We start from the raw sequence: 25397 nt of genomic DNA on the forward strand, positions 1-25397 counted from the left end.
TGCATACACTGCTCTAGATGTCAGCTGCTCTACATCGGTGAGACCAAGCGTAGGCTTGGCGATCGCTTCGCCGAACACCTCCACTCGGTTCGCAATAACCAACCTGATCTCCCGGTGGCTCAGCACTTCAACTCCCCCTCCCATTCCGAATCCGACCTTTCTGTCCTGGGCCTCCTCCATGGCCAGAGTGAGGACAACCGTAAATTGGAGCAGCAGCACCTCATATTTCGCTTGGGCATTTTGCATCCCAGCGGTATGAACATTGGTTTCTCTAATTTCAGGTGGTCCCTACTTTCTCCTCCCCTTCTCAGTTCTCCCTCAGCCCACTGGCTCCTCCTCTTCCTTTCTTCTTCCCGACCCCCCACCCTCACATGAGCCTGACGAAGGGTTTCGACCCGAAACGTTGCCTGTTTCCTTCTCTCCATAGATGCTGTCTCACCCGCTGAGTTTCTCCAGCATTTTTGTCTACACACTTACCTCAATTCTGATCTCAGCTCTTTTACCTTGCCTGAAACAAGACTGTGTTGAGAGGTGTAGCAGAGTGAACATGGTTAGAACCTGAGCTGAGTATCTTTGTTTTCTCGTACATTTGACTTGCAAAACATTGACACTTGGATCATTTTACTGATGACTGAGAGTAGACTAATGAAGTGATATTTGGCTGGATGACTGAAGGGATGGTCATTTACACTTTTATCTTTGTCATGATGTCTGCTGCAAAGTCTTGTTTGCTGCCCAGGAGATGAATTAAAAATAGCAAAAATCCCTGGTGAATATCCAATCTGAAGTCGAAGCACTGAAACTAGACACCAGAAATGTGTGTAGAAGCAACATTGAAGGAAGTAAAATAAGTAAATACCCAAAACTGTTGAGAATATGGAAATGTGATGTTTCAGGTTGGGATCCTTCTTCAGAAGAAGGGTCCAGAGATGCTTATTGACCTGCTAAGTTACTCCAGCACGTTGTGTCTTTAAAAAAAAAACCCATCACCTGCAGTTCCTTGTTTCTACAAGTAATTACCCAGCAAGGTGCATTTTCAGATATCTCTCAGTTAAATAGTTTCAACGCAAGAAAAATGCGGCAAGAGGGTTATTGCTACTTTACTGTTCAGGTTGAACATTTGACTTTGTTAAAATTGATGTCCATAAACCAGGGTTTATGTGAATGTGGAGAACTATCAGGCATCATGTGACTTTAAAGAGGCTGCCTTCATTATTATTTCTGAATTGTTATTTTTGCAAAAAAAAGGAAAATAAACGTAATAGTAGCACAACCTTTGCAGATTTTTTTTTTTTAATTGCTTCATTGCATGAAAGAAATAGTGTGAGATAAAGTGAGATAACTTTTAAAAAATGCTGTGGCCTTTGGAATTAAAATTACTTTGATGTACAGTTTCATGGAAACATGAAAGATTGTCTGGGAAAGCAGTACAATTTAAGTCAACATAATGCTTTTAAACCGTGAAGTGGTGATATTTCAACTAGTATGATAGATCAGAGTGTAATACTTTTTCTGCACTATTTTTTTACATTCAACAGGTTCAACATCTGCCGGTGTGAATGATGTTAAAAGCTTAACTGTTTTGATCAGGATGGGCTATAACTTTTTCTGCGTTTATTTATCGAGATTATGAATTGGTGGCACCTGCTTATAGTTGCCTATGTACTGGAGTGTGTATCAAACCTGTGAATTCTTAAAAAAAAATCTTATGCACTGTCTTCCTGTGATTTGTTTTTCCTGCAAAGAGTCTTGACACATATAAATTATTTTGACACGGGTGAAATGTAAAAATCGATATCCGTTTATCAGCTGTCATTGAGTGGACTTTCATGCCAGTTGGCTTGATGTAGCGTCCCGTCAAGAGGTCTGTAATTGAATAGGGCTCAAGCTGGAGAATGTGCCAATTGTCGACTAACATTGATAAATACCCTTTCAACAAGTTTCCTGCAGCCAAGTTTCAAGATGTCCAATTAACATAAATCCAGAACTCATCACGTCCATTTACAAACGAGAACACATTTGTTAAAAAGTAGTTCAATGCAGGAACAAATTGTGACTGGTTCTTTTTAATTTTAGTATTTGGCGGGGACTCAAAGGAGTCCAGCCAAAAACTAATCGGACATGAGTTTCGTGCACTGGACGTGTTTATTCTCTCCAATACAGCTCCCTACTCCCCCAAGGTCACAGGCGTTGTCCGGCTTTAAATACCAACTCAGGTACCGACTCCGTGACGAGCGCCTCCCACACCAAGACGCCGCCCTCCAGAGCCGATGGTTCGTTGTGCCCTTGGGTTGCCACCAGGTGCTGCCACATGACCCCCCCCCCCCCCAGTATCAGAGGCACCGAACCAGACGGTATGCTGAACGAGGCGGCCCGAACTCGTAGATACAATCCCACGCCACGGGGGCTTGCTAGGTTCAGAAGAATCTCCAGGCGCCCAGGACGGCGAACGCCCGTGACGGGGAGGTTGAGCCACAAGGACTGGCTCGCTCAGGTCCAAGTGGGCCGGTTTCAAACGAGCCGCAGACACAGTTTCATGCACAGCATTGGTGGTAAAAACACAACATCCTTCTCCTTTGATCTCCTGGGTCCTGCTCAGCCATCCTCCTCTCATGTGCCACTTGTCTTGTCTGTGGCTCTTGTGGGCGTAGCCCTCTTGTGGGCGTGGTCCTGGTTCGCTGGGCCTGCCAGGGCGTTGAATCAATCTGGTCCAGCGATTCCGGGGATTCCAGCGGTTCCAGGTATTCCAGCGCGCCCACCTGCTGCTGGTCAGAAAGCCACAGCTCATCAGCGCGGGCCGCTAGTCGGATCGGATCCTCGAAGCTCTCCCCCGCGAGTTGCCGGCAGATGTCTCATGGCAACTGCTGCAGGTAAGTAAATTCAAAGAGAGGGCAGGCAGGTGGTCGCCCATGAGTGTTAGCATCTCGCTCATTAGGGCCGAGGGCATCCGGTCGCCGAGCCTGCTCATGTTAAGGACCTGACAGGCGCACTGTATTCAGCTCGGCCCGTAGATCCGGAGCAGCAGCTCCTTGAGTCCTGCGTACTTTCCCGCCGCTGGCGGGTTATCGAGGTAAGGAATGACCCTGATCGGCCGTCTGCTGGTCAAGGGCGTTTACCACATAGTGGTAACGGGTCTTGTCGGACGTGATGTCGTGGATGAAGAACTGGGACTCGGCCTGTTGAAACCAATCCCCCCCCGACTGCAAGGTCCAGAATGTACGTAGCTTCAGGGAGACTGCGTTGAGTTCTGCCTCGTTGGCCTCGTAGGTGAGAGTGGCAGAATGCATTTTCTTTTCAAATTTCCCTTCCAGGATTACACCCCTGGGCGTCGGGGTCACCAGTGTGGCGGGGACTCGAAGGAGTCCAACCAAAAACTAATCGGACACGAGTTGCGTGCACTAGACGTGTTTATTCTCTCCTATATAGCTCCCTACTCCCTCAAGATCACGGGCGTTTCTCGGCCTAAAATACTTACTCGGGTACCGACCCCATGACTAGCGCCTCCCACACCGACACCACCCTCCAGAGCCGATGGTTCGTTGTGCCCATGGGTTGCCACCAGGTGCCACCACATGTACTTATTTGCCACTGTTTTGGATGCTCTCTGGAATCCACAGTTTTGCTGGTGGGGGGTGGAGGGTTGTTGCAAAAGGTGAGATATCAAGTCATGTAATGGAAAAATGCATTCGAACACATGTTGGATTGCTAACAATTTGGATTTTGCCTGTTCTTTTGTGCAAGTTTAGTGATTTTCGACAAAATATGGTTTCCTTCAGTGTTACTTATTTCAAGACTTGACTGTTTAAATTGAACAAACCAGTGTGAGGTGAGAGTGGTGCTCTACCAGCATGAGAAGAGATTGCAATGCATTCCCAGGACTGATGAATGTGTAAAGAGTGGAACTGTGAGGTACTCTCATTGTGGTGATGACAGTTTTAACATTGCTCTAGTTTATCCCCACATTATGATGTGAAAATGATGCGACATTTTGTTTTATGGGAAGGATGTAGAAGAGAAATGGAGGACATTTAAAGGGGAAATTTTAAGAGTACAGAATCTTTATGTTCCTGTTCGGTTGAAAGGAACCATTAAAAATTGAAAGGAGCCCTGGTTTTTAAGGGAAATTGGACATCTTGTTCGGAAAAAGAAGGAAATCTACAATTATAGGCAGCATGAAGTAAATGAGGTGCTTGAGGAGTATAAGGAATGTAAAAAGAATCTTAAGAAAAAAATTAGAAAAGCTAAAAGAAGACATGAGGTTGCTTTGGCAAGTAAGGTGAAAGTAAATCCAAAGGGTTTCTACAGCTATATTAATAGCAAAAGGATAACGAGGGGTAAAATTGGTCCATTGGAGAGGCAGAGTGGACAGCTATCTGCAGAGCCAAAAGAGATGGGGGAGATATTGAACAATTTATTTTCTTCAGTATTCACCAAGGAGAAGGATATTAAATTATGTGAGGTAAGGGAAACTAGTATAGTAGCTATGGATACTATGAGTTTCAAAGTAAAAGAAGTACTGACACTTTTGAAAAATGTAAAAGTGGATAAGTCTCCAGGTCCTGACAGGATATTCCCTAGGACATTGAGGGAAGTTAGTGTAGAAATAGCCGGGGCTATGACAGAAATATTTCAAATGTCATTAGAAACGGGAATAGTCCCCGAGGATTGGCGTACTGCGCATGTTGTTCCATTGTTTAAAAAAGGTTCTAAGAGTAAACCTAGCAATTATAGACCTGTTAGTTTGACTTCAGTGGTGGGCAAATTAATGGAAAAGATACTTAGAGATAATATATATAAGCATCTGGATAAACAGGGTCTGATTAGGAACAGTCAACATGGATTTGTGCCTGGAAGGTCATGTTTGACTAATCTTCTTGAATTTTTTGAAGAGGTTACTAGGGAAATTGACGAGGATAAAGCAGTGGATGTTGTCTATATGGACTTTAGTAAGGCCTTTGACAAGGTTCCTCATGGAAGGTTGGTTAAGAAGGTTCAACTGTTGGGTATAAATGCAGGAATAGCAAGATGGATTCAACAGTGGCTAAATGGGAGAAGCCAGAGGGTAATGGTGGATGGCTGTTTATCGGGTTGGAGGCAGGTGACTAGTGGGGTGCCTCGGGGATCTGTGTTGGGTCCTTTGTTGTTTGTCATGTACATCAATGATCTGGATGAAGGTGTGGTAAATTGGATTAGTAAGTATGCAGATGATACCAAGATAGAGGGTGTTGTGGATAATGAAGAGGATTTCCAAAGTCTACAGAGTGATTTAGGCCATTTGGAAGAATGGGCTGAAAGATGGCAGATGGAGTTTAATGCTGATAAATGTGAGGTGCTACACCTTGGCAGGACAAATCAAAATAGGACGTACATGGTAAATGGTAGGGAATTGAAGAATGCAGTTGAACAGAGGGATCTGGGAATAACCGTGCATAGTTCCTTGAAGGTGGAATCTCATATAGATAGGGAGGTAAAGAAAGCTTTTGGTATGCTAGCCTTTATAAATCAGAGCATTGAGTATAGAAGCTGGGATGTAATGTTAAAATTGTACAAGGCATTGGTGAGACCAAATCTGGAATATGGTGTACAATTTTGGTCGCCCAATTATAGGAAGGATATCAACAAAATAGAGAGAGTACAGAGGAGATTTACTAGAATGTTCCTGGGTTTCAACTAAGTTACAGAGAAAGGTTGAATAAGTTAGGTCTTTATTCTCTGGAGCACAGAAGGTTAAGGGGGGACTTGATAGAGGTCTTTAAAATGATGAGAGGGATGGACAGAGTTGATGTGGACAAGCTTTTCCCTTTGAGAATAGGGAAGATTCAAACAAGAGGACATGACTTCAGAATTAAGGGACAGAAGTTTAGGGGTAACATGAGGGGGAACTTCTTTACTCAGAGAGTGGTAGCGGTGTGGAATGAGCTTCCAGTGGAAGTGGTGGAGGCAGGTTCGTTGGTATCATTTAAAAATAAATTGGATAGGTATATGGATGAGAAGGGAATGGAGGGTTATGGTATGAGTGCAGGCAGGTGGGACTAAGGGAAAATAATTGTTCGGCACGGACTTGTAGGGCCGAGATGCCCTGTTTCCGTGCTGTAATTGTTATATGGTTATTTATTACTTGTCAATATGGCTATCAGCAGTGCTGAAAGTATGGAATAAGTTATTTTTAAAAACCTAATGGTTAATTGGGTGGATGGAATTTTTGTTACATTGACCATCGACGGAGAAGCAAGATATTGCGACTTATACCGTCAGATTACATAATATAAATATTGCTATTGTGAATTATACAACTTATATTGTCCTGGACTTCACTGACAACGGCTCACTATCTGTAATCTCCACTTACCAAGTCCTGGTGAGGTCTCAAGCAGTGGCATTGACATTCCCAAGATCTGACATGCCAGAAAAATCCGGGCATTGGTTTTAAAAAGCATAATTTCCAGTGTATATATTTATTGCCTGCAATTTTTCTGTAAGGTGCTAACAATGTAGTGCATTCCGCCTCACTATCCCATCTACTGGTCCCCAAAGTGAAAGCAGTAGAATGAGCCAGTGACAAAATCTTCTGCCTGTTGGGAAGTATGGATTTTCCTTCACTTAGTCCAGGATGAGCATTTGTCTAATTTTATTGTAGATTGAGATCTAGATTGAAAGCTTAAATATGTTCTGTTTTGTTTAGAGATAGACATGGATGAAGGCCCTTCGGCCCATGGAGTCCGACCATCAATCGTACATCTTATCTGATAACTATTAAAGCTCTCGTTGGTTTGTTGGTTTGTAACTATTTGGGAGAAGGCATGTTTTCTATTGGGGAGAAGGCAGGCACGAGTTATTGATAGGGGACGATCAGCCATGCACCTCCTGCACCTATTTTCTATGTCTATGTCTATGTTTTCTATGTAACGGATTCTATTTAGCAAATATTTGTTTAAGGCGTTTGTGGATTTGCTCCTCCACCCTTTGCCATAACGGATAAATATTTACATATTCATGTAGAGTTTTTCCTCCTCCACATTTTGTTTTGAAAATTAAGGAAATTTGGTTATTAATTTCACTGCATTTTTAGTAAAAAACATCAATTAAAAAAAAAAAAATCAAACTGCTGCATGAGTCACAGTGCCATCTCTCAGATGTCCAATCACAATGGATCTCATTTACATATGCTATGTCATCACAATGGGACAGTGGTGGGAGATTGGAACCTTCACGTGGTCTGGCGTGCACAATCAAATAAGATCAAATAGAGCAAGTTGGCCTCCCTATCTACCCCTACCCCTCTACCACACTCCCTCTCTACCATCCTCCCTCTCTACCATCCTCCCTCACTATCCTCCCCCTCCCCCCTCTCCCCTCTCCCCATCCCCCTGTCTCCCTCCCCCCCTCCCCCATGCCACTCTGCCGCTGCTTGCCACTCTGCCAATGGCGCTTTCAAAACAAACCATCTAGCACGCCGAGGCCGGGAGGAGGGAGGGAAGCAGCTACACCAAAGATCCTTTAGCTATAGGATCTTTGAGCTGCACCGCTCGGCCCCACACCTTGCTGTTGCCTGGCGAAGCAGGGGAGGTGATGGCGACGAGATCCCAACCGCCTCCCTCTTTGGCGGCGGCACTTGGCGGTGGACAGGGACGGCCAAGACAGCGGGGTGATGTTGTCCGAGGAGCACTGACCCTCCTTCCTCCCCACCTCCCCTCTTTCTCTCTCTCTCTCCTGTACGGCCCCCTACACCCACCCTTATCCTGAGACCCCTCCTCTCCATCCCGCACTGATCCCCATTCCCGCCTCTATTCAGTCCTCACTGACATCCCCTGTGCTCCCCCCCCCCATATATTCATCCTGCGCTGATCACCCTATCCACTTCGCATTGATTCTCCTGCCACTCCCCATCCATCCTGCACTTCTCCTCCATTCATCCTGCACTGATCCCCCCCATTCATCCCGTACTGACCCACCCTCCATTTACCCTGCACTGATCCCTCCATCCATCCAGTAGTGATCTTCCCAATCATCTTTTACTTAACCCCCATTCATCCTGCACTGGTCCCTCCATTCATCCTGCACTGGTCCCTCCATTCATCCTGTACTGATCCCCTCATTCATCCTGTACTGATCCACTCATTCATCCTGTACTGAACCCCCATTCATTCTATACGGAGCCCCTATTCATCCTGTACTGATCCCCCATTCATTTTTTACTGATCCCCATTCATCCTGTACTGATCCATTAATTCATTCTGTAGTGATCTCCCATTCATCCGGCACAGACCCTCCAATCCACACTGTGCTGACCCCCTCCCCATTCATCCTGTACTGAACCCCCCATTCATCCTGTGCTGACCCCCCCCCATCCATCCTGTACTGAACCCCCCATTCAAGAAGAATGGGGAGAACAGTCTGAAGAAGGGCCTCGACCCGAAACGTTGCCTATTTCCTTCGCTCCATAGATGCTGCCTCACCCGCTGAGTTTCTCCAAGTCAAGTCAAGTCAAGTTTATTTGTCACATACACATACGAGATGTGCAGTGAAATGAAAGTGGCAATGCTCGCGGACTTTTGTGCAAAAGACAAACAACAAAACAACCAAACAAACTATAAACACAATCATAACACACATATTCTTTTACATAATAAATAATAGAAGGAAAAACGTTCAGTAGTCCCTGGTGAGATAGGCGTTTACAGTCCGAATGGCCTCTGGGAAGAAACTCCTTCTCAACCTCTCCGTTCTCACCGCATGGCAACGGAGGCGTTTGCCTGACCGTAGCAGCTGGAACAGTCCGTTGCAGGGGTGGAAGGGGTCTCCCATGATTTTATTTGCTCTGGAGTTGCACCTCCTGTTGTATAGTTCCTGCAGGGGGGCGAGTGAAGTTCCCATAGTGCGTTCGGCCGAACGCACTACTCTCTGCAGAGCCTTCTTGTCCTTGGCAGACCAATTCCCAAACCAGATTGTAATGTTCCCGGACAAGATGCTTTCCACCGCCGCTGCATAGAAGCACTGGAGGATCCTCGGAGACACTCTGAATTTCCTCAATTGCCTGAGGAGGTAAAGGCGCTGCCTTGCCTTACTCACGAGTGCTGAGGCGTATGATGCCCATGTCATATCCTCGGAGATGTGGACTCCCAGATATTTAAAACAGTTCACCCTATCCACAGGATAGCCATTTATCCTCAATGGAGGTACATCCTTGGATGATGTGCCCTCCTAAAGTCCATGATCAGCTCCTTCGTTTTTTTGATGTTCAAGAGGAGGCTGTTATCCTGGCACCAGAGTGCTAGATCAGCCACCTCCTCCCGGTAGGCCTTTTTGTCTCCTCCAGCATTTTTGTCTACCCCCATTCATCCAACATTCATCTACCAACATTCACAACTATACGTTGGATTTATCCAGGTTTTACTTCTACAGTTGGTCAAATATATTGGGAAAGAATAGGAATTAAAACGTTTGGAGACATGTATGAAATGGGAAACCTTTTATCATTTCAACAATCAACAATTACAATTAAAATACAACCTGAAAAGTAATCAATATATTTAAATACCTTTAAATCCGAGATTACATGAAAAAACATACACAAGATTATCAAACTTTGACCTCAGATCTATTAGATGAAGGAATGAACAGAAAGGCTGAATTAATTAATTTAATATCATATTTGTATAACATCATTCTAAATATAGAAATACGATCGTCAGATGCAATTAGAATGGACTGGGAACAAGAACTATCTATAAAAATTTCGAAAGACAGATGGGAAAAATACTTGCTATATGTACATAAATGTTTGATTAATGTAAGACAAAATAACTTAATTCAATTTAAAATTTTACATAGATTATATTACTCGAAAACTAAACTGAATCAAATTTTTCCAAATGTTTCTCCCATCTGTGATAAATGCTTATTTCAAGATGCAACTATAGTACACTCCTTTGTCTCTTGCATAAAACTCCATAAATTTTGGAATTAAATTTTTGGAATCTTCACAAAATTATTTAAAATAAAATTGAACCCCAATACAGAACTGATTATTTCGGAACAATGGAAGACGGCTGTAAGCTGACTTCATTCCAAAAGTGTCTCCATAATTAAGGCTTAATAGCGGCAAAAAACTTGTACTTAAATTCTGGAAAAATGCACCCACACCAACGCTCAAAATGGGGATTTCAAATATGTCTGAAATGTTACATCTCGAAGATATGATATTCATCCTATCAGGCAAATCAGACCAATTCTTAAAGATTTGGTCTCCCTTTATCGACTTATTACAAGCATATGGTGCGACTTATATGGTGCAACTTAGAAATTAACTGTTTCAGAACGGGTGAGGGGTGTGTAAAGATACGAAGCAGGTATATCCCTTTAAAAACATTTTTTTCCCCCTATCCTTTTTTTTTTGTTTCATCTCTCCCTTTTGTTTTTTCTCTCAGGCTTCACATTTTTATGAGCTCTTTCTCTCTATTTTTTCATGAACTATCAATATCACTACTTTATTTAACATTCTCTTTCTCTTTTCCTTGCTTTTGTTATTTTTTTTAACTACTAAATTTAAAACAAGAAGTTGTACATGAAATGTATTATGTTATTCATGATTTATATTATTGTACATTACTTCTAATAAAAATATTTATTAAAAAAATATATATATTAATATTAAATTTGCCCCTTTTACCCCATAACCGCCCTATCCACTGACGCATAGCCCCCAACTTGCAGGCGTGTCTAGAGATTGGGGGGGGGGGTGAAGAGAGTGAAAGCAGAGAGAGAATGGGGAGAGACAGAGAGGAAGGGCCAGAGACAGAAGGGCAAGACAGAGGGAGAGGGGGATGGAGGAGATGGAGGGTGGGCGAGGTGGGGAGGGTGGGGGAGGGCAGGGGGTTGGGGAGAGGAAGGAAGGTGCAAGAGAGAGAGAGAGGGGAGGGAGAGAGAGAGAGGGGGGGAGAGAGAGAGAGAGAGAGAGATGGGGAGAGAGATAGAGGGGGAGAGACAGAGCGAGCGAAATGCAGCTGTGCATCACGCGTTCAGAATGTTCTGTTCAGGTGCAAAGGCATTGTGAGGTCAGCGGACAGAGCCGGGCGGGACCTGGAGGCAGTTGGGCAACCTTAATATTTTTTTAAATGTCAGGGAGCAGTTTGGTTTTAGTGGAACCACGTGAAGGTTCCAATCTCCCATCCCTGTCCCATTGTGATGTCATATGTGTAAATTAGATCCATTGTGATTGAATCTGTGAGGTGGCCCTGTGACTCGTGCAGCAGTTTGATTTTCAAATTTTTTGATGTTTTGTGCACAATTTTATTCAAAATCTGGGGAAATAGAGAGCCAAATCTAGAGAATTTCTGCAATCATGTTAAATCCCTACCGAACTGGTAAATATCTCCACCTTTTTGCGTCTGGTTTTCGAGGACACACAACCACACACAGTTTTAATACTAGACCAAGTGCAGACCCGTTGGGTCTGTTCCCCCAAAGTGTGGTTGCGGGGGAGGGGAGGGGGCGGCATGCGGTGTCACACACACTAAATACCCCACCGCACACACGCTAACTACCCCCCTTGATGTATTAATATTATTAATTTGCTTCATTTACCCCATAACCGCCCTATCCACTGACGCATAGCTCCCAACTCGCAGGTGCATCTAGAGAGGGAGTGGGGGGTAGAGAGTGAGGGCAGAGAGAGAATGGGGAGAGACAGAGAGAAAGGGACAGAGCCAGAAGGGCAAGAGACAGAGGGAGAGGGGGTGGAAGGGAGGAGGAGAGGATGGGTGAGTGAGTGGGGAGGGTGGGGGAGGAGGGGAGACTGAGATGGGGAGAGAGAGGGGGGAGGGGGAGGGGGAGGTGGAGATGGGGAGAGAGTTGGGAGGGGAAGGGGAGGTAGAGAGAGGGGGGGAGGATGGGGGGGAGCGTGCGTGAAGGGGAGAGACAGAGGTAGGGGGAAAGGGGGTGGTAGAGGATGAGGAGGGGGAAGGGTGAGTGAGGGTGTAGAGAGGGGTGGGCTAAGGGGAAAACATAGAAACATAGAAATTAGGTGCAGGAGTAGTAGCCATTCGGCCCTTCGAGCCTGCACCGCCATTCAATATGATCATGGCATGATCATCCAACTCAGTATCCCGTACCACCTGCCTTCTCTCCATACCCCCTGATCCCCCTTAGCCACAAGGGCCACATCTAACTCCCTCTTAAAGGGAGGTTGGAGAAGAGGGGGGGAGAGGGGGAGAGGAGTGGGGGAGGGGGGAGGAAGAGGGGGAGGGGAGAGGTGGAGAGAGAGTGGAGGGGAGAGAGAGGGAGAGGGTGAGAGTGGAGGGAGAGAAAGAGGAGGGGGAGAGAGAGAGAGGAGAGAGAGAGGGGAGGGAGAGAGGAAGGGGGGAGAGAGAGAAAGGGGGAGTGGAGGAATGGCGCGGGGGTGGAAAGGAGGGAAGGAGGGGGAGAGATCTCCCACCCCTGTCCCATTGTGATATCTGTGAGATGGCACTGTGACTCATGCAGCAGTTTGATTAGTGGCATCACGTGAAGGTTACAATCTCCCACACCTGTCCCATTGTGATGTCATATATGTAAATGAGATCCATTGTGATTGGATATCTGTGAGGTGGCATTGTGACTCATGCAGCAGTTTGATAAATATTTTTTTTAAGTGTTTCGTGAACAATTTTATTCAAAATCTGGGGAAATAATTGACGAAATCTAGAGAGGAGTGGATTTCTAAACTCATAAGTTAAATCCCTACCGAAATTGTAAAAATCTCTGCGTTTTTGCGTATGGTTTTGAGGGAGGGTGTACAATATCTGATAGTGATGAAAAATGAAAAAAAAAACAGTCACAGTAATGGAGACACAAGGAACTACAGATGCTGGTTACAAAAAAAAGATGCAAAGTTCTGCAGTAATTCAATGAGGGAGATTTCAATTTTATAGAGTGGAGGAAATGAAATGAAATGAAATGAAATGAAATGAAATGAAATGAAAAAATGAAATGAAATGATTCAATTTATTGTCATTGTCAGTGTACAGTACAGAGACAACGAAATGCATTTTTAGCACATGCTAAAGGAAAAGAGGAATGTTATTCTTGGAGCAGAAAAGACTAAGAATAAATTTACAGTAGAGCTACTGCTTCACAGCACCAGATATAGTAGTTCAATCCTGACCTCAGTTGCTGACCATGTGGAGTTTGCACGTTTTTCCTGTGATCACAAGGGTTTCCTCCATGTGCTCCAGTTTCCTCCCGCATCTCAAAGACGAGTGTGTTTTAGATTAATTGTCCATTTTGAATGAGTGACAGAATCTGAGCAGGGTTGATGAGAATCAGAAGAGAACAAAAAAAGATTTGACGTGATCCCACTAATCAAGGATTTGAGTATAGGAGCAGGGAGGTTCTACTGCAGTTGTACAGGGTCTTGGTGAGACCACACCTGGAGAATTGCGTACAGTTTTGGTCTCCAAATCTGAGGAAGGACATTATTGCCATAGAGGGAGTGCGGAGAAGGTTCACCAGACTGATTCCTGGGATGTCAGGACTGTCTTATGAAGAAAGACTGGATAGACTTGGTTTATACTCTCTAGAATTTAGGAGATTGAGAGGGGATCTTATAGAAACTTACAAAATTCTTAAGGGGTTGGACAGGCTAGATGCAGGAAGATTGTTCCCGATGTTGGGGAAGTCCAGGACAAGGGGTCACAGCTTAAGGATAAAGGGGAAATCCTTTAAAACCGAGATGAGAAGAACTTTTTTCACACAGGGAGTGGTGAATCTCTGGAACTCTCTGCCACAGAGGGTAGTTGAGGCCAGTTCATTGGCTATATTTTAGAGGGAGTTAGATGTGGCCCTTGTGGCTAAGGGGATCAGAGGGTATGGAGAGAAGGCAGGTACGGGATACTGAGTTGGATGATCAGCCATGATCATATTGAATGGCGGTGCAGGCTCGAAGGGCCGAATGGCCTACTCCTGCACCTAATTTCTATGTTTCTATGTTTAATATTAGATGGTTCTAAATACACTCGTTCTATCCTACACAGTAGAGATCATTTACAGAAGCCAATTAGCCTACAAACTGCACAACTTTGGAATGTGGGAGGAAATGGCAGGACTGTCATACGTTGAAAGAATGGAGCGACTGGGCTTGTATACACTGGAATTTAGAAAGATGAGAGGGGATCTTATTGAAACATATAAGATTATTAAGGGATTGGACATGCTAGAGGCAGGAAACATGTTCCCGATGTTAGAGGAGTCCAGAACCAGTGGCCACAGTTTAAAAAAAAAGGGGTAAGCCATTTAGAACGGAGATGAGGAAAAACGTTTTCACCCAGAAAGTTGTGAATCTGTGGAATTCTCTGCCTCAGAGGCTTTGGAGGCCGATTCTCTGGATGCTTTCAAGAGAGATTTAGATAGAACTCTTAAAGATAGCGGAGTCAAGAGATATGGAGAGAAGGCAGGAACGGGGTACTGATTGTGGATGATCAGCCATGATCACAGTGCATGGTGGTGCTGACTCGAATGGCCCACTCCTGCACCTATTGTCTATTGTCCATTGAAAGCTGAGCACCCAGATAAAATCCCATGCGGTTACAGGGAGAACGTACAAATTCAGTACAGACTGCATCCTTAGTCAGGATCGAACTCGGGTCTTTGGCGTTGTAAGGCAGCAACTCCGTGCAGCCCTGAAGTCTATTCTGAAAGTGAAGCAGACCTCTTTTTGTGCACAATCCGTGAGGAAAAGTGAGTTAATAATACCAAGCAAGAAACTGGAGATTCTGGATATCTGCAGGTAAAAAAGAATATTCTGTGTTTCCAAGGCTAAAATATATTGTTTGTTAAAAAGCCACTGATTTCAACCACTATTTGGAAATGGAGGATTGAATTTCTGATGCTCATGTGAAGTGTTTCAATACGGGGAGGGTGATCCAAAACTGGGGTGGCTCGGGATATGTTTCTCAGCCTTGAAACCAATTTTCCTTAATAATATCACAATCTACATTTCAGTACTTGAAGGTAGACAGAAATGCTGGAGAAACTCAGCGGGTGAGGCAGCATCTATGGAGCGAAGGAATAGGTGACATTTCAGGTCGAGACCCTTCTTCAGACTGATGTCGGGGGAGGGGGGGTGTTGGGAAAAAGAAAGGAAGAGGCGGAGACAATTGACTGCAGGAGAGCTGGGAAGCGGAGGGGAAGGAGGGAAAAAGCAAGGACTACTTGAAATTGGAGAAGTCAATGTTCATACCGCTGGGGTGTAAACCACCCAAGGGAAATATGAGGTGCTGCTCCTCCAGTTTGCATTCTGACCACGGAGATGGCCCAGGACGGAAAGGTCTGATTCGGAATAGTGTAAACTATCCAAGCGAAATATGAGGCGCCGCTCCTCCAATTTGCGGTGGGACTCACTCTGGCCATGGAGGAGGCCCAGGACAGAAAGGTCGGATTCGGAATGAGAGGGGGCGTTGAAGTGCTGAGCCACCGGGAGATCAGGTTGGTTAATACGAACTGAGCGGAGGTGTTGGGCGAAGCGATCGCCAAGCTTGCGCTTGGTCTCACCGATGTAGAGCAGTTGATATCTAGGACAGCGGATGCAATAGATGAGGTTTATAGGAGGTGCAGTTGTACCTCTGCCTCACCTGGAAAGACTGCTTGGGTCCTTGGATGGTCGAGGGGGAGGTAAAGCGACAAGTGTAGCATTTCCTGCCGTTGCAAGGGAAAGTACCAGGGGAGGGGGTGGTTTGGGTGGGAAGGGACAAATTGACCAGGGAGTTATGGAGGGAATGGTCTCTGCGGAAAGCAGAAAGGGGAGGAGATAGGAAGATGTGGCCAGAGGTGGGATCCCATTGGAGGTGGCGAAAATGTCGGAGGATTATATGTTGTATGCGACGGCTGGTAGGGTGGAATGTGAGGACAAGGGGGACTCCGTCCTTGTTACGAGTGAGGGGATGGGGAGTGAGAGCGGAGTTACGGGATATAGAGGAGACCCTGGTGAGAGTCTCATCTATAGTCGAACGGGGGGGTTCGCTAAAGAATTAGGACATCTCCGATGCCCGGGTTTGAAAGACCTCATCCTGGGTGCAGATGTGGCATAGACAGAGGAATTGGGAGTATGGGATAGAGTCCTTACAGGAAGCAGGGTGGGAAGAAGTGTAGTCCAGATAGCCATGGGAGTCAGTGGGTTTGTAGTGGATGTCGGTCAGTAGTCTGTTACGTGCGATGGAGCTAGTGAGGCTTAGAAAAGGTAGGGAGATATCAGAAATGGTCCATGTGAATTTGAATGCTGGATGGAAGTTAGTGGTGAAATGGATGAAGTCAGTGAGTTCTGCATGGATGCAGGAGGTAGCACCTATGCAGTCGTCAATGTAGCGGAGGTAGAATTCGAGGATAGGGCCACGGTACGCCTCGATCAAGGATTGTTCAGTGTACTCTACAAAGAGGCAGGCATAGCTGGGGCCCATGCGCGTGCCCATAGCTACGCCTATGATTTGGAGGAAATGGGAGGAGTCAAAGAAAAAGCTGTTGAGGAGAGTATTAGTAGACAGGGATTGGTTGATTCTGCGGTCGCGGTGGAAACGGAGGGCTTTAAGAGGTGGGAGATGGAGGTGTAGAGTGACTGGACATCCATGGTGAAGATGAGAGAATGGGGGCCTGGAAAACGGAAGTCATGAACGAGATGAAGAGCGTGTGAGGTGTCTTGGACATAGGTAGGGAGAGATTTGACCAGGGGGGATAGGATGGAGTCGAGGTATGTGGAAATAAGTTCGGTGGGCCAAGAACAAGCAGAAACAATAGGTCTGCCAGGACAGTCAGGTTTCAGAAGTACTTAATTAGTTGTTACATGCTGCGGAGCATTCTGAAAGTAATGTGAAAAGAGCTATACAAATTGAAATTTTACTTTGGTTTCCCTCTGGGTCATTTGGTGAATTAAGCACGTCTTTATCTCTATAATCTGGATATCAAACTAGACTGTATCAAAATGTCTCAAGACATCTCCATATAGCAGAGGGAAGGAACGTGATGTGATTGCTTCACACCAATGCGGGTTGCCTAAAGTCTCAAGGAGTCTCAATTTGAAACATCGACCAACCTTCACAATGAAAAGCTCACAGATTCAGCTATTAATGCTGGTTCTTCTCAGTGGGACAAAAATGGGGCCATGTCTCTTTATGCTTTCTCTGCTATTTTGTTAACTTTTTACGAACTTTTCTCGGTCTGTGATAGCCTGCGTGTATTGCTTTGTAAAGCGTGACAATTTGGGTCGATACAATGCTTGTAAACCGTGAAGTACTGACATTTCAACTGGCACGGCAGATCACAGTGTAACACATGTTCAGCACTGTCATTTATTTGGCATTCAACAGGGTCAACATCAGCCAGTATGAAGTATGTAAAATCCTACCTGCTTTGATGTTAGGGTGGGCCGCAGCTTTTTCCCTCATTTTTCACCCTTTCCAGATTTTTTGGATTATGAAATGGCAGTGCTTGTTTGCTAAACAGTAGTAGGAGCTCATTCTTATTGGAGAGATAAAAATGGACCTTTTGTCTCAATGACCTTACTGTGCTTTTTGGTAAGCTCATTTGCAACCTGAATCCTATCTTTACTCCATCTGTAGCAGCCTGTGCCACATTGTTGCATCTGTATGTTCAGTAACTCCTTGTTTTAATGGACCTCTTTTAAAAACGGATTTTGGTTATAGAAAATTGACATACTGATGACTGCCGACACCATCCCTGGGCGCTTCCAGCTGGGCTGCCGACGCCACTGCCGGCCCACATCACTTCCATGGCCGCTTCCAGGTCAGATCTACTGCTGCCATCACCGGCCCACACAGCTCCGCTTCTGGGCCACGCCTGCCACCACCCTTGGCCTGGCAACCCTTACCGGCACACCAGCCATACCGGGCCCATGACCATTGACCCGGCCAATTCACGCCTCTCCCCCGACCGCCAGCAGGCCAGGGCCATCAACTCGCCTGGACTCCAGGTCCAGTTCCGGACCGAGACTCTGAAGAAACGTCACTTATCCACATTGTCCAGAGATGCTGCTAAGTTACTCCAGCACTTTGCATCCTCGTGTATTACCCAACAGCTGCAGTTGTTTGATTCTACTGCTTGATTCAATGATAATACCTTACTCGGTTATAGCGGACAATCGGCTGTAACTGACACCATTCCCGTCCCTACGGTCCGTTATAATGAGGGTTTACTGTATAATGAAAATTATCCACAGTTTTCTGTTAGATTTACTGAGTCTGAATCCAAACATTATGGGATTGATATTAATTCTAGCCATCTGACAGAAGAGGGTGAGAGTGGAGAGAGAAGTGGGGTAGTGGTGGCTTTGCTGGTTCTCGTGGAGGGGGCGCAGCAGTGGATTTAGAAAGATGGCCAATTCTCTCCAACACACATGTAAAGTAACCAGAAAATGCTGGAAAGATAGAAGAGGCCAGACAGCTGTGATGACCTGATACGTTAAGTCTGTTTCTCTTTTCACAGAAAGTGAATGGCATATTGGCCTTCATAAAAAAGAGTATAGGAGCAAAGGGGTCCTTCTGTAGTTGTACAGGGCCCTAGTGAGACCACACCTGGAGTATTGTGTGCCGTTTTGGTCTCCAAATTTGAGGAAGGACATTCCTGCTATAGAGGTAGTGCAGCAATTTGGTATTAGAAAATACAGTAATTTGGATTCATCCAGTCTTTTACCGTTATTATGTGCTGTCACAGACTCAATGAAAGGCAAGTGCATTTTTCTTCAAGTAATTCAACTAAAATTGAAATGAATAATTAAATGAGGCTTTTTAGTCACATCATATGTATAAACCTGCAACATCCTGTTAGTTTTTTGGCACTGTTTGCAGCTCTTTGTTAACATGTGACAGCTTGAGTACCTGATCCCATAACTAGCTTTATCACCTTATTTCCAGTATGTTCTCATTTTATTTGTAATCTGATCTGTCGTACCAATATCCAAAATGAGTAACTCCATACTATTTGTATACTATTGTTCTGCCCGTTTGATTAATCTACATTGTGCAATTTAAAGATTTCTTCAAGACCACAAGAAACAAGAATAGATGGGCGAGCATTTTGCGATGAGGACATTGTGACTCTGCAGCGGGATATAGACGGATTGAGTGATTGTACAAATGGAGACTAATGTGAGAAAATGTGAGGTGACGCACTTTGATAAGAATAATCAAACTGGATTATTATTTACATGTGATAGAGGCTTCAAATGAGTAAAGTACAAGGGACTTGAGCAGATGCGGTAACAAGATAAAAGCAAATAAGGGCAGGAGTTTTGGAACAGGAAAGTTAAATAACAATTGTATAGGCTGTTCGTGAGACCACATTTGGAATACTATGCACTTTTGATTGCCTTACACAAGAAAGGATACAGCACCAGTGAGATAGTCCAAAGGATGAGAGGGTTGTCCTCTCAAGGGAGGCTAAACAGGTTGGAGGCCAAGTCAATGGATATTTTTAAGGCAGAGATAGATAGATTCTTAATTTTTCAGGGGTTATGGGGAGAAGGCAGGAAAATGGGATTAAAAGGGAAAGATAGATAAACCATGATTGCATGGTGGAGTAGAGTTTATAGGCCGGATGGCCTAATTCAGCTCCTATCATTTATGAACTTATGACCTTATTGAAGATTCCAAGGGACATGGCAGGGTGGATTCAGATGGTGAGACTTGAAGCGGATATAATTCAGGTCAGTTCATTGGCTATATTTAAGAGGGAGTTAGATGTGGCTCTTGTGGCTAAAGGGATCAGGGGGTATGGAGTGAAGGCAGGTACAGGATACTGAGTTGGATGATCAGCCATGATCATATTGAATGGCGGTGCAGGCTCGAAGTGCCGAATGGCCTACTCCTGCACATATTTTCTATGTTTCTATGGATGAGACTTGAAGGGAATATAATTTCAAGGTAGGGAGGATGCCATTTGAAATTGAGTTGCGTAGAAATTTCTTCTCACAGAGGGTAGTAAAGCTCCAGAATTCATTTCAGCAGAGAGTTGTGGAGACAACATCATTAGAAATGTAAAATCCATGCTATGAATATGATTCCAATGCAGATTACGTCCAAGATCAAATGTAGGTTCCACCTAAACTGAAACCAAATTGTGAATGTGGAAGTGCCCAGCAGATCAGGACATATATATGGAGGGAGAAAAACTGAGTTAATGCTACAGAATTGAATTGTGTTGGAGTGCAGCCAAAATATGTTTGCTGAATACATCTTCTATCTGGGCATATTCCAGCATAATATTGAAATCAACAATTTCAGACAACTTGCTCTGTAAGGATATTATTCATTGTCTGATTAACTCATTTGTTCTCCCTTCAAACACAATGCCTGATCTACTAAGATTTCCACTTATGATTTTGAGTTTTGGCAACAGGTTTGGCTTGCATTTCATAATTTTAACATGGGCTTTTGTTTGCTTTCTGTAGCCCTCTCTTGCTGGCCGCATTAATCTAAAACCAGGCTGCTCTGCAAACATGGGGATCATCTGGCAATGATAGCCTTGCACCATCATGGATATTTCCTTTGTCCAATTCACCCCTTTTCACTCTACAGCACAGAACAAACTTGTTTCCTCACTTTCTCAATTCTGATGAACAGTCCTTGACATGAAGCATTAACACCGTTTCTCTTTCCATAGAAATGCTGCCTGATCAGCTGAGTGTTTCCAGCATTTTCTGTTTTTGATTTCAATTTATTTAGAGTTGGATTACACAGTGGAGATATAGAACATTCAAGAATGCTTGTTTTTTGCATTAACTCCCAAATATATCTAAATATTTTACAATGCAAAATATATATCCGAAAGCACTTGTTCATGGAAAATTCATATTTTGTCGTTAAAAAGGTACGGTAGTGGAAAACTAGCACCAATTTTGAGAACAGTTTATGCTTGTATTGCTGATTGTATCCAAAGCAGAAGCTATCCAAAGTTTCTACCCATGTATCTGTTACAACTGTAGCTCACTGTTTGGTTGTGTTAAAGGATGATGAGGATAATATTCAAACTGGGTCAGAGCAAATGTAAGACAGTAGAATCCATAGAATTAAAATATAAGTGATATGTTAAAATGTTATAGCATTTCCAAAATAGTTTAAATAACATTTACATTTGGGACATGTTGAAACTGGGAGAACTTTATTCAGAGCCCAATCTAGTTTCCCCTAGTTTGTGATGACTTTTATATTATTTTTTTGTTTAGTTAATTATTGTCACGTGTACCGAGGTACAGTGAAAAACATTTTTGTTGAATGCCATCCAGTCAACGAAAAGACTATACATGATGATTACAATCAAGCCGTCCTCAGTGTACAGATACAGGATAAAGGGTATGTTTAGTGAAAATGAATAAAGATAGTTTGAAGGTCTCCAATGAGGTAGATGGGAAGTTAGGACCGCTTTCAGGTTGGTGAGATGAAAGTTTACTTGTAATGATGGGGTTTCCAAAATAAAGCTACGTAAAGAAAACTGGATGAGCAGGCAGTGCTCTAGATCGATGATCGAGGCACGCAAGTTCAAATCTCATCACCAGCTTGGAATTAAAACTGAAGTAATTAAATACAAATCCTTTTCTCCAGAGATGCTGTCTGACCCGCTAAATTACTCCAGCATTATGTGTCAGCATCTGTGGTTTCATTTTACACAAATACAAATCCATCTTGTGCACAGCCAGGTATTGACAATAAGCAATGGGTAGAACATTGTCTGAATCTTCCTGAAGCTATTCCTCTCGTGCATTCAGGAAGGTGAATATATCACCTTTGAAGAATGGAGGGACTGTTGATCCTCACTGAGAACTCTCAATCCCACTGTTTACTAACACAGTGACAACAGTAGAAATATTTTCTTCTCAGAAAGAATGGTGATTGATATGGAAATCAATTGAGTGCTGTTCCAAACCAAGCTCATTAATCTCTCAATATCTCTGCCATTGATGCAACAAATGATGAATGGGTTCAGTGTAAATTGGATGATCCACTTGCCAATATTACCAACCATGTGGTAAAGACAAGCATCCAACTGCATGTCCTGTGAAATGTAACAATGTACTTTTCTTTATTTTTCAAAGTGACTAATTTTCAAATTGACTACATTTTCTGTATAGATTTGTGTTTTTATATATAATTTATTTAGACACAGCATTAATTACATGCCTTTTGAAATTGTTTGTCCTCAGGACAGTGACAATCTGTGGTGGGACGCATTTGCGACTGAGTTTTTTGAAGACGATGCAACGCTAACACTTTCATTCTGTTTGGAAGACGGACCAAAGAGATACAGTAAGAAGGCATTTTATTTGACTTAGAGTAACATGTGTAAATATTTGTTGGGGTTTCAGCCAGTGTTTACAGTTTAATTATGTAGTGAATGAGGAGGTAATCTATCATCAGGAACATTCGTATGGAGGAACATTCGTTAATCAGAAAACTTTGTGACATTAATATTATTTTCAAAATGCTTACCAGTTAGAATGGAAGTATCCGTGGAAACAGCCAGTGCCTTAGTCAGAAACTAATTAATTCAATTGTTTTCATGGCTAGGACAGCATATTTGAGATGTTAGATGCATTGATGGATGCATATTATAGAAATTAATAATCTTTCTGAATGCTGATCACTCAGTCCAGTTTGTGGATTCACTTGCAGCTAAGTATTTAAAAAAAACAACTATGAGATGACAAGGAAATGCCTGTTTCAAAGTATTAAAACCTACTCACTCATCATAGCAAAACACAGGGGAGTAGTTATTTTGATTATCATTTATGTAAAATGATGGAGACACAATCAGTGTTTCTTCATGAAATGGGTTTGTGTAGTTCATGGAGCCGAGGATACCTCGTGATTTTTTAATCGATTGAAAAGGGAAAACAATGGTTTGAACGTTGTATTATTTGAAACATGAATGTATCGTTTAGCCACAATTATTGCACTTGGTATCTTGTGTCTCACAGCTTCTGTGCATTATTAAGTTTGTAATTAACTCTGACCAGATCACTGGTTTGGTTTGGTATTGAGGCCTGGCCCTTGGAGAGAGACAAGAAATCTGGCAGGCATCCCATGTTATCACCATTGTGGAAAGTCGAGTAATTAGTGCTTTATTATTAAATCTCGTCTCACTGACTGATACATAGTACATTAAAAAATAAACATCTTGGTTTTATTTCTCATTGTTAAGATACTGGGAAAAGCACTTGTAGCATGTGATGACATTTGCTCAGGAATTTGCAGAAAACCTGTCGGAAAAAAAACAATGACCATCGTCCATAGAATGTCCAAACCAGATGGCATACTTGACTGAGTGATAAAAATCTGTGCAGACCAACTAGAGTATTAAAGGACAACTTCAGTTTCTCACTTCTGTGACGTGAGGTTCACAACGGTTTAAAAGGACATTTATTGTACCGATTCCCATGAAGAGCACGGAACCTGCCCTAATGACTACCAGCTGGTAGCACTTATATCTACCATAATGAAGAGCTCCAAAGAGTTGGTTATGGTTCAAGTCAACTCCTGCTTCAGAAATGACCTGGATCCGTTTCTGTTTGCCGATCGGCACGTCGTCAACAGCAGATACTATTTTTCTGCAGCAGTTTTCATTGGTGGGTCAGTGGTGGAGAAGAGTTGGCAACTTCAAACTCCTGGGCAATATTATTTGACTTATTTGTCTTCAACTCCTGGGCAATAACAACTCTGATGGTCTGCTCAGGCCCAGCATGTAGATGTAATGATGCAGTGCCTGTACATTCTGAGAAGTTTAAATGTTTAAGAGGAAGTTTAAGGGGATGGGTTGGTGTTACTGACAAACACTCTTCAGCGTAATAGCCCTGTCCCACTGTACAAGTTCATTCAAGAGTTCTCCCGAGTTTTGCCCTGATTCGAACTCAGTGATTTACGGTAATGGCCGCTCGCGGGTACTTGGGGCTCTCGTGGACATTTTTCAACATGTTTAAAAATCTTCACGTGACTTCCCGAGCTTACCGCGTTTCCCGAGTACCTGCCGTTAGTGTTACGAGCTGCTAAGAGACGTCCTCGAGCTCTGACGTATCCGCTACGTTCATTCTGCGTGCTTACCGCGAGTTTGATTTTTTTTTTAAACTCGGGAGAGCTCTTGAATGAACTCGTACAGTGGGACAGGGCTTTAATTTCAGGCTGGAGAAACAAATGCAATTATGTTTCATTAGGGAGATGCTTATCTATTAACTTATCTATAAACATCTATAAACAGCATCATGACCTGGTACGACAATTCCAATGCACAAGAATGCAATAGGCTGCAGAGAGTTGTGGAATCAACCCAGCCCATCGTAGACACAGGCATTCCACCATTGAAAGCATCTACATGAGGCACTGCCTCAACAAGGCATCTTCTATCAACAAGAATCCAACCATCCAGACCATGCCCTCTTCTTGGGGTCTAGAAGTCTGAAATCCCACGACATCATGTTCAGCAACAGCCACTATCATACAACTATCAGATGTTTGAACTGACTCGCACAACTCTAATGCAGCTGTGTTTTTCATTTTCAAGGAGTTGTGAATGGGATTGAACATAGTACAATTGTGTACTTCTGATAAAAAGTTTGGTATGTGCATTTAAAGAAAGAAATTGGAGGAAAAAACATGAACCATTGGAGTCATGATTAAAATTAAATTAGTCCTTGATTGAGCAAGTTAAATATCTATTCTTCAACAGAAATGTTGTTTTTTTTGTGCATTTTTATGATTTTAGCCATGGGCACCAAGATAACACTCACTTTCAAGATCTTGATTCTAGATTTATTTGGTGTTTTGTGGATTTATATGTCTGTCCATTTTTATGTGAAAGTCATTAGCTCGTGATCTTGGAAGGAAGCATCTCCTTAAAGGAACATAATTGCATTTGATGTTTCTTCAGCCGAGCATTACGCTGAAGAATGTTTGGATCAGTAACACCAACCCTTCGTTTACAATTTTCACCTCTACATTTTCAACTTTCGCCTGTGTCAATCAATCTTGTCATTTGGGGAGGTTAGGGTCCAAGACCTCAAACAAAGTTTTGCATTCCAGAACTGTAGCTATGTCACCTGATGAAACTAAGAGTATATCGATAGAAATTTGCTACTTAGTTTTTACTTCCACCCTGCCCGAGCTTCCCATGCAACCAACTCCTTCCAATCCCCACTGCTTGAGTTCTGATGGGCAGCTAAGTATTTCCTGCAATTTTGCATGAATATGGAAGTGCCTGATTTGTTAATTGGTGGACTTTGAAATGCAATAGAAGCAAAGTCTTGGAAATACTCAGCACGTCAGGTAACATCTGCCAAGACAGAAACAGAGTTGGTGTTTAAGGAATTAATGTTATATTAAGGAATTAGTGATTGGAAAAAGAAGCAGTGTCAGCTTTAAAAAAAAATTATA

The 25397-nt window shown here is 43.4% G+C and overlaps 1 protein-coding gene across 10 annotated transcripts in view; it reads left to right on the forward strand.

Moving 5' to 3' along the window:
* The window catches only part of LOC129699015 (LIM domain-binding protein 2), a 497462-nt gene that overhangs the window by 281756 nt on the left and 190309 nt on the right, over positions 1–25397 (forward strand). For all 10 annotated transcript variants that reach the window (XM_055638643.1, XM_055638633.1, XM_055638651.1 and 7 more), the window contains one exon: positions 22178–22280. In XM_055638643.1, coding sequence (XP_055494618.1) covers positions 22178–22280 — 103 coding nt within the window. The remainder of the gene's footprint in view (positions 1–22177; positions 22281–25397) is intronic.

Source organism: Leucoraja erinacea, chromosome 1 (genome assembly GCF_028641065.1).
Source record: "Leucoraja erinacea ecotype New England chromosome 1, Leri_hhj_1, whole genome shotgun sequence".
NCBI lineage: Eukaryota > Metazoa > Chordata > Chondrichthyes > Rajiformes > Rajidae > Leucoraja > Leucoraja erinaceus.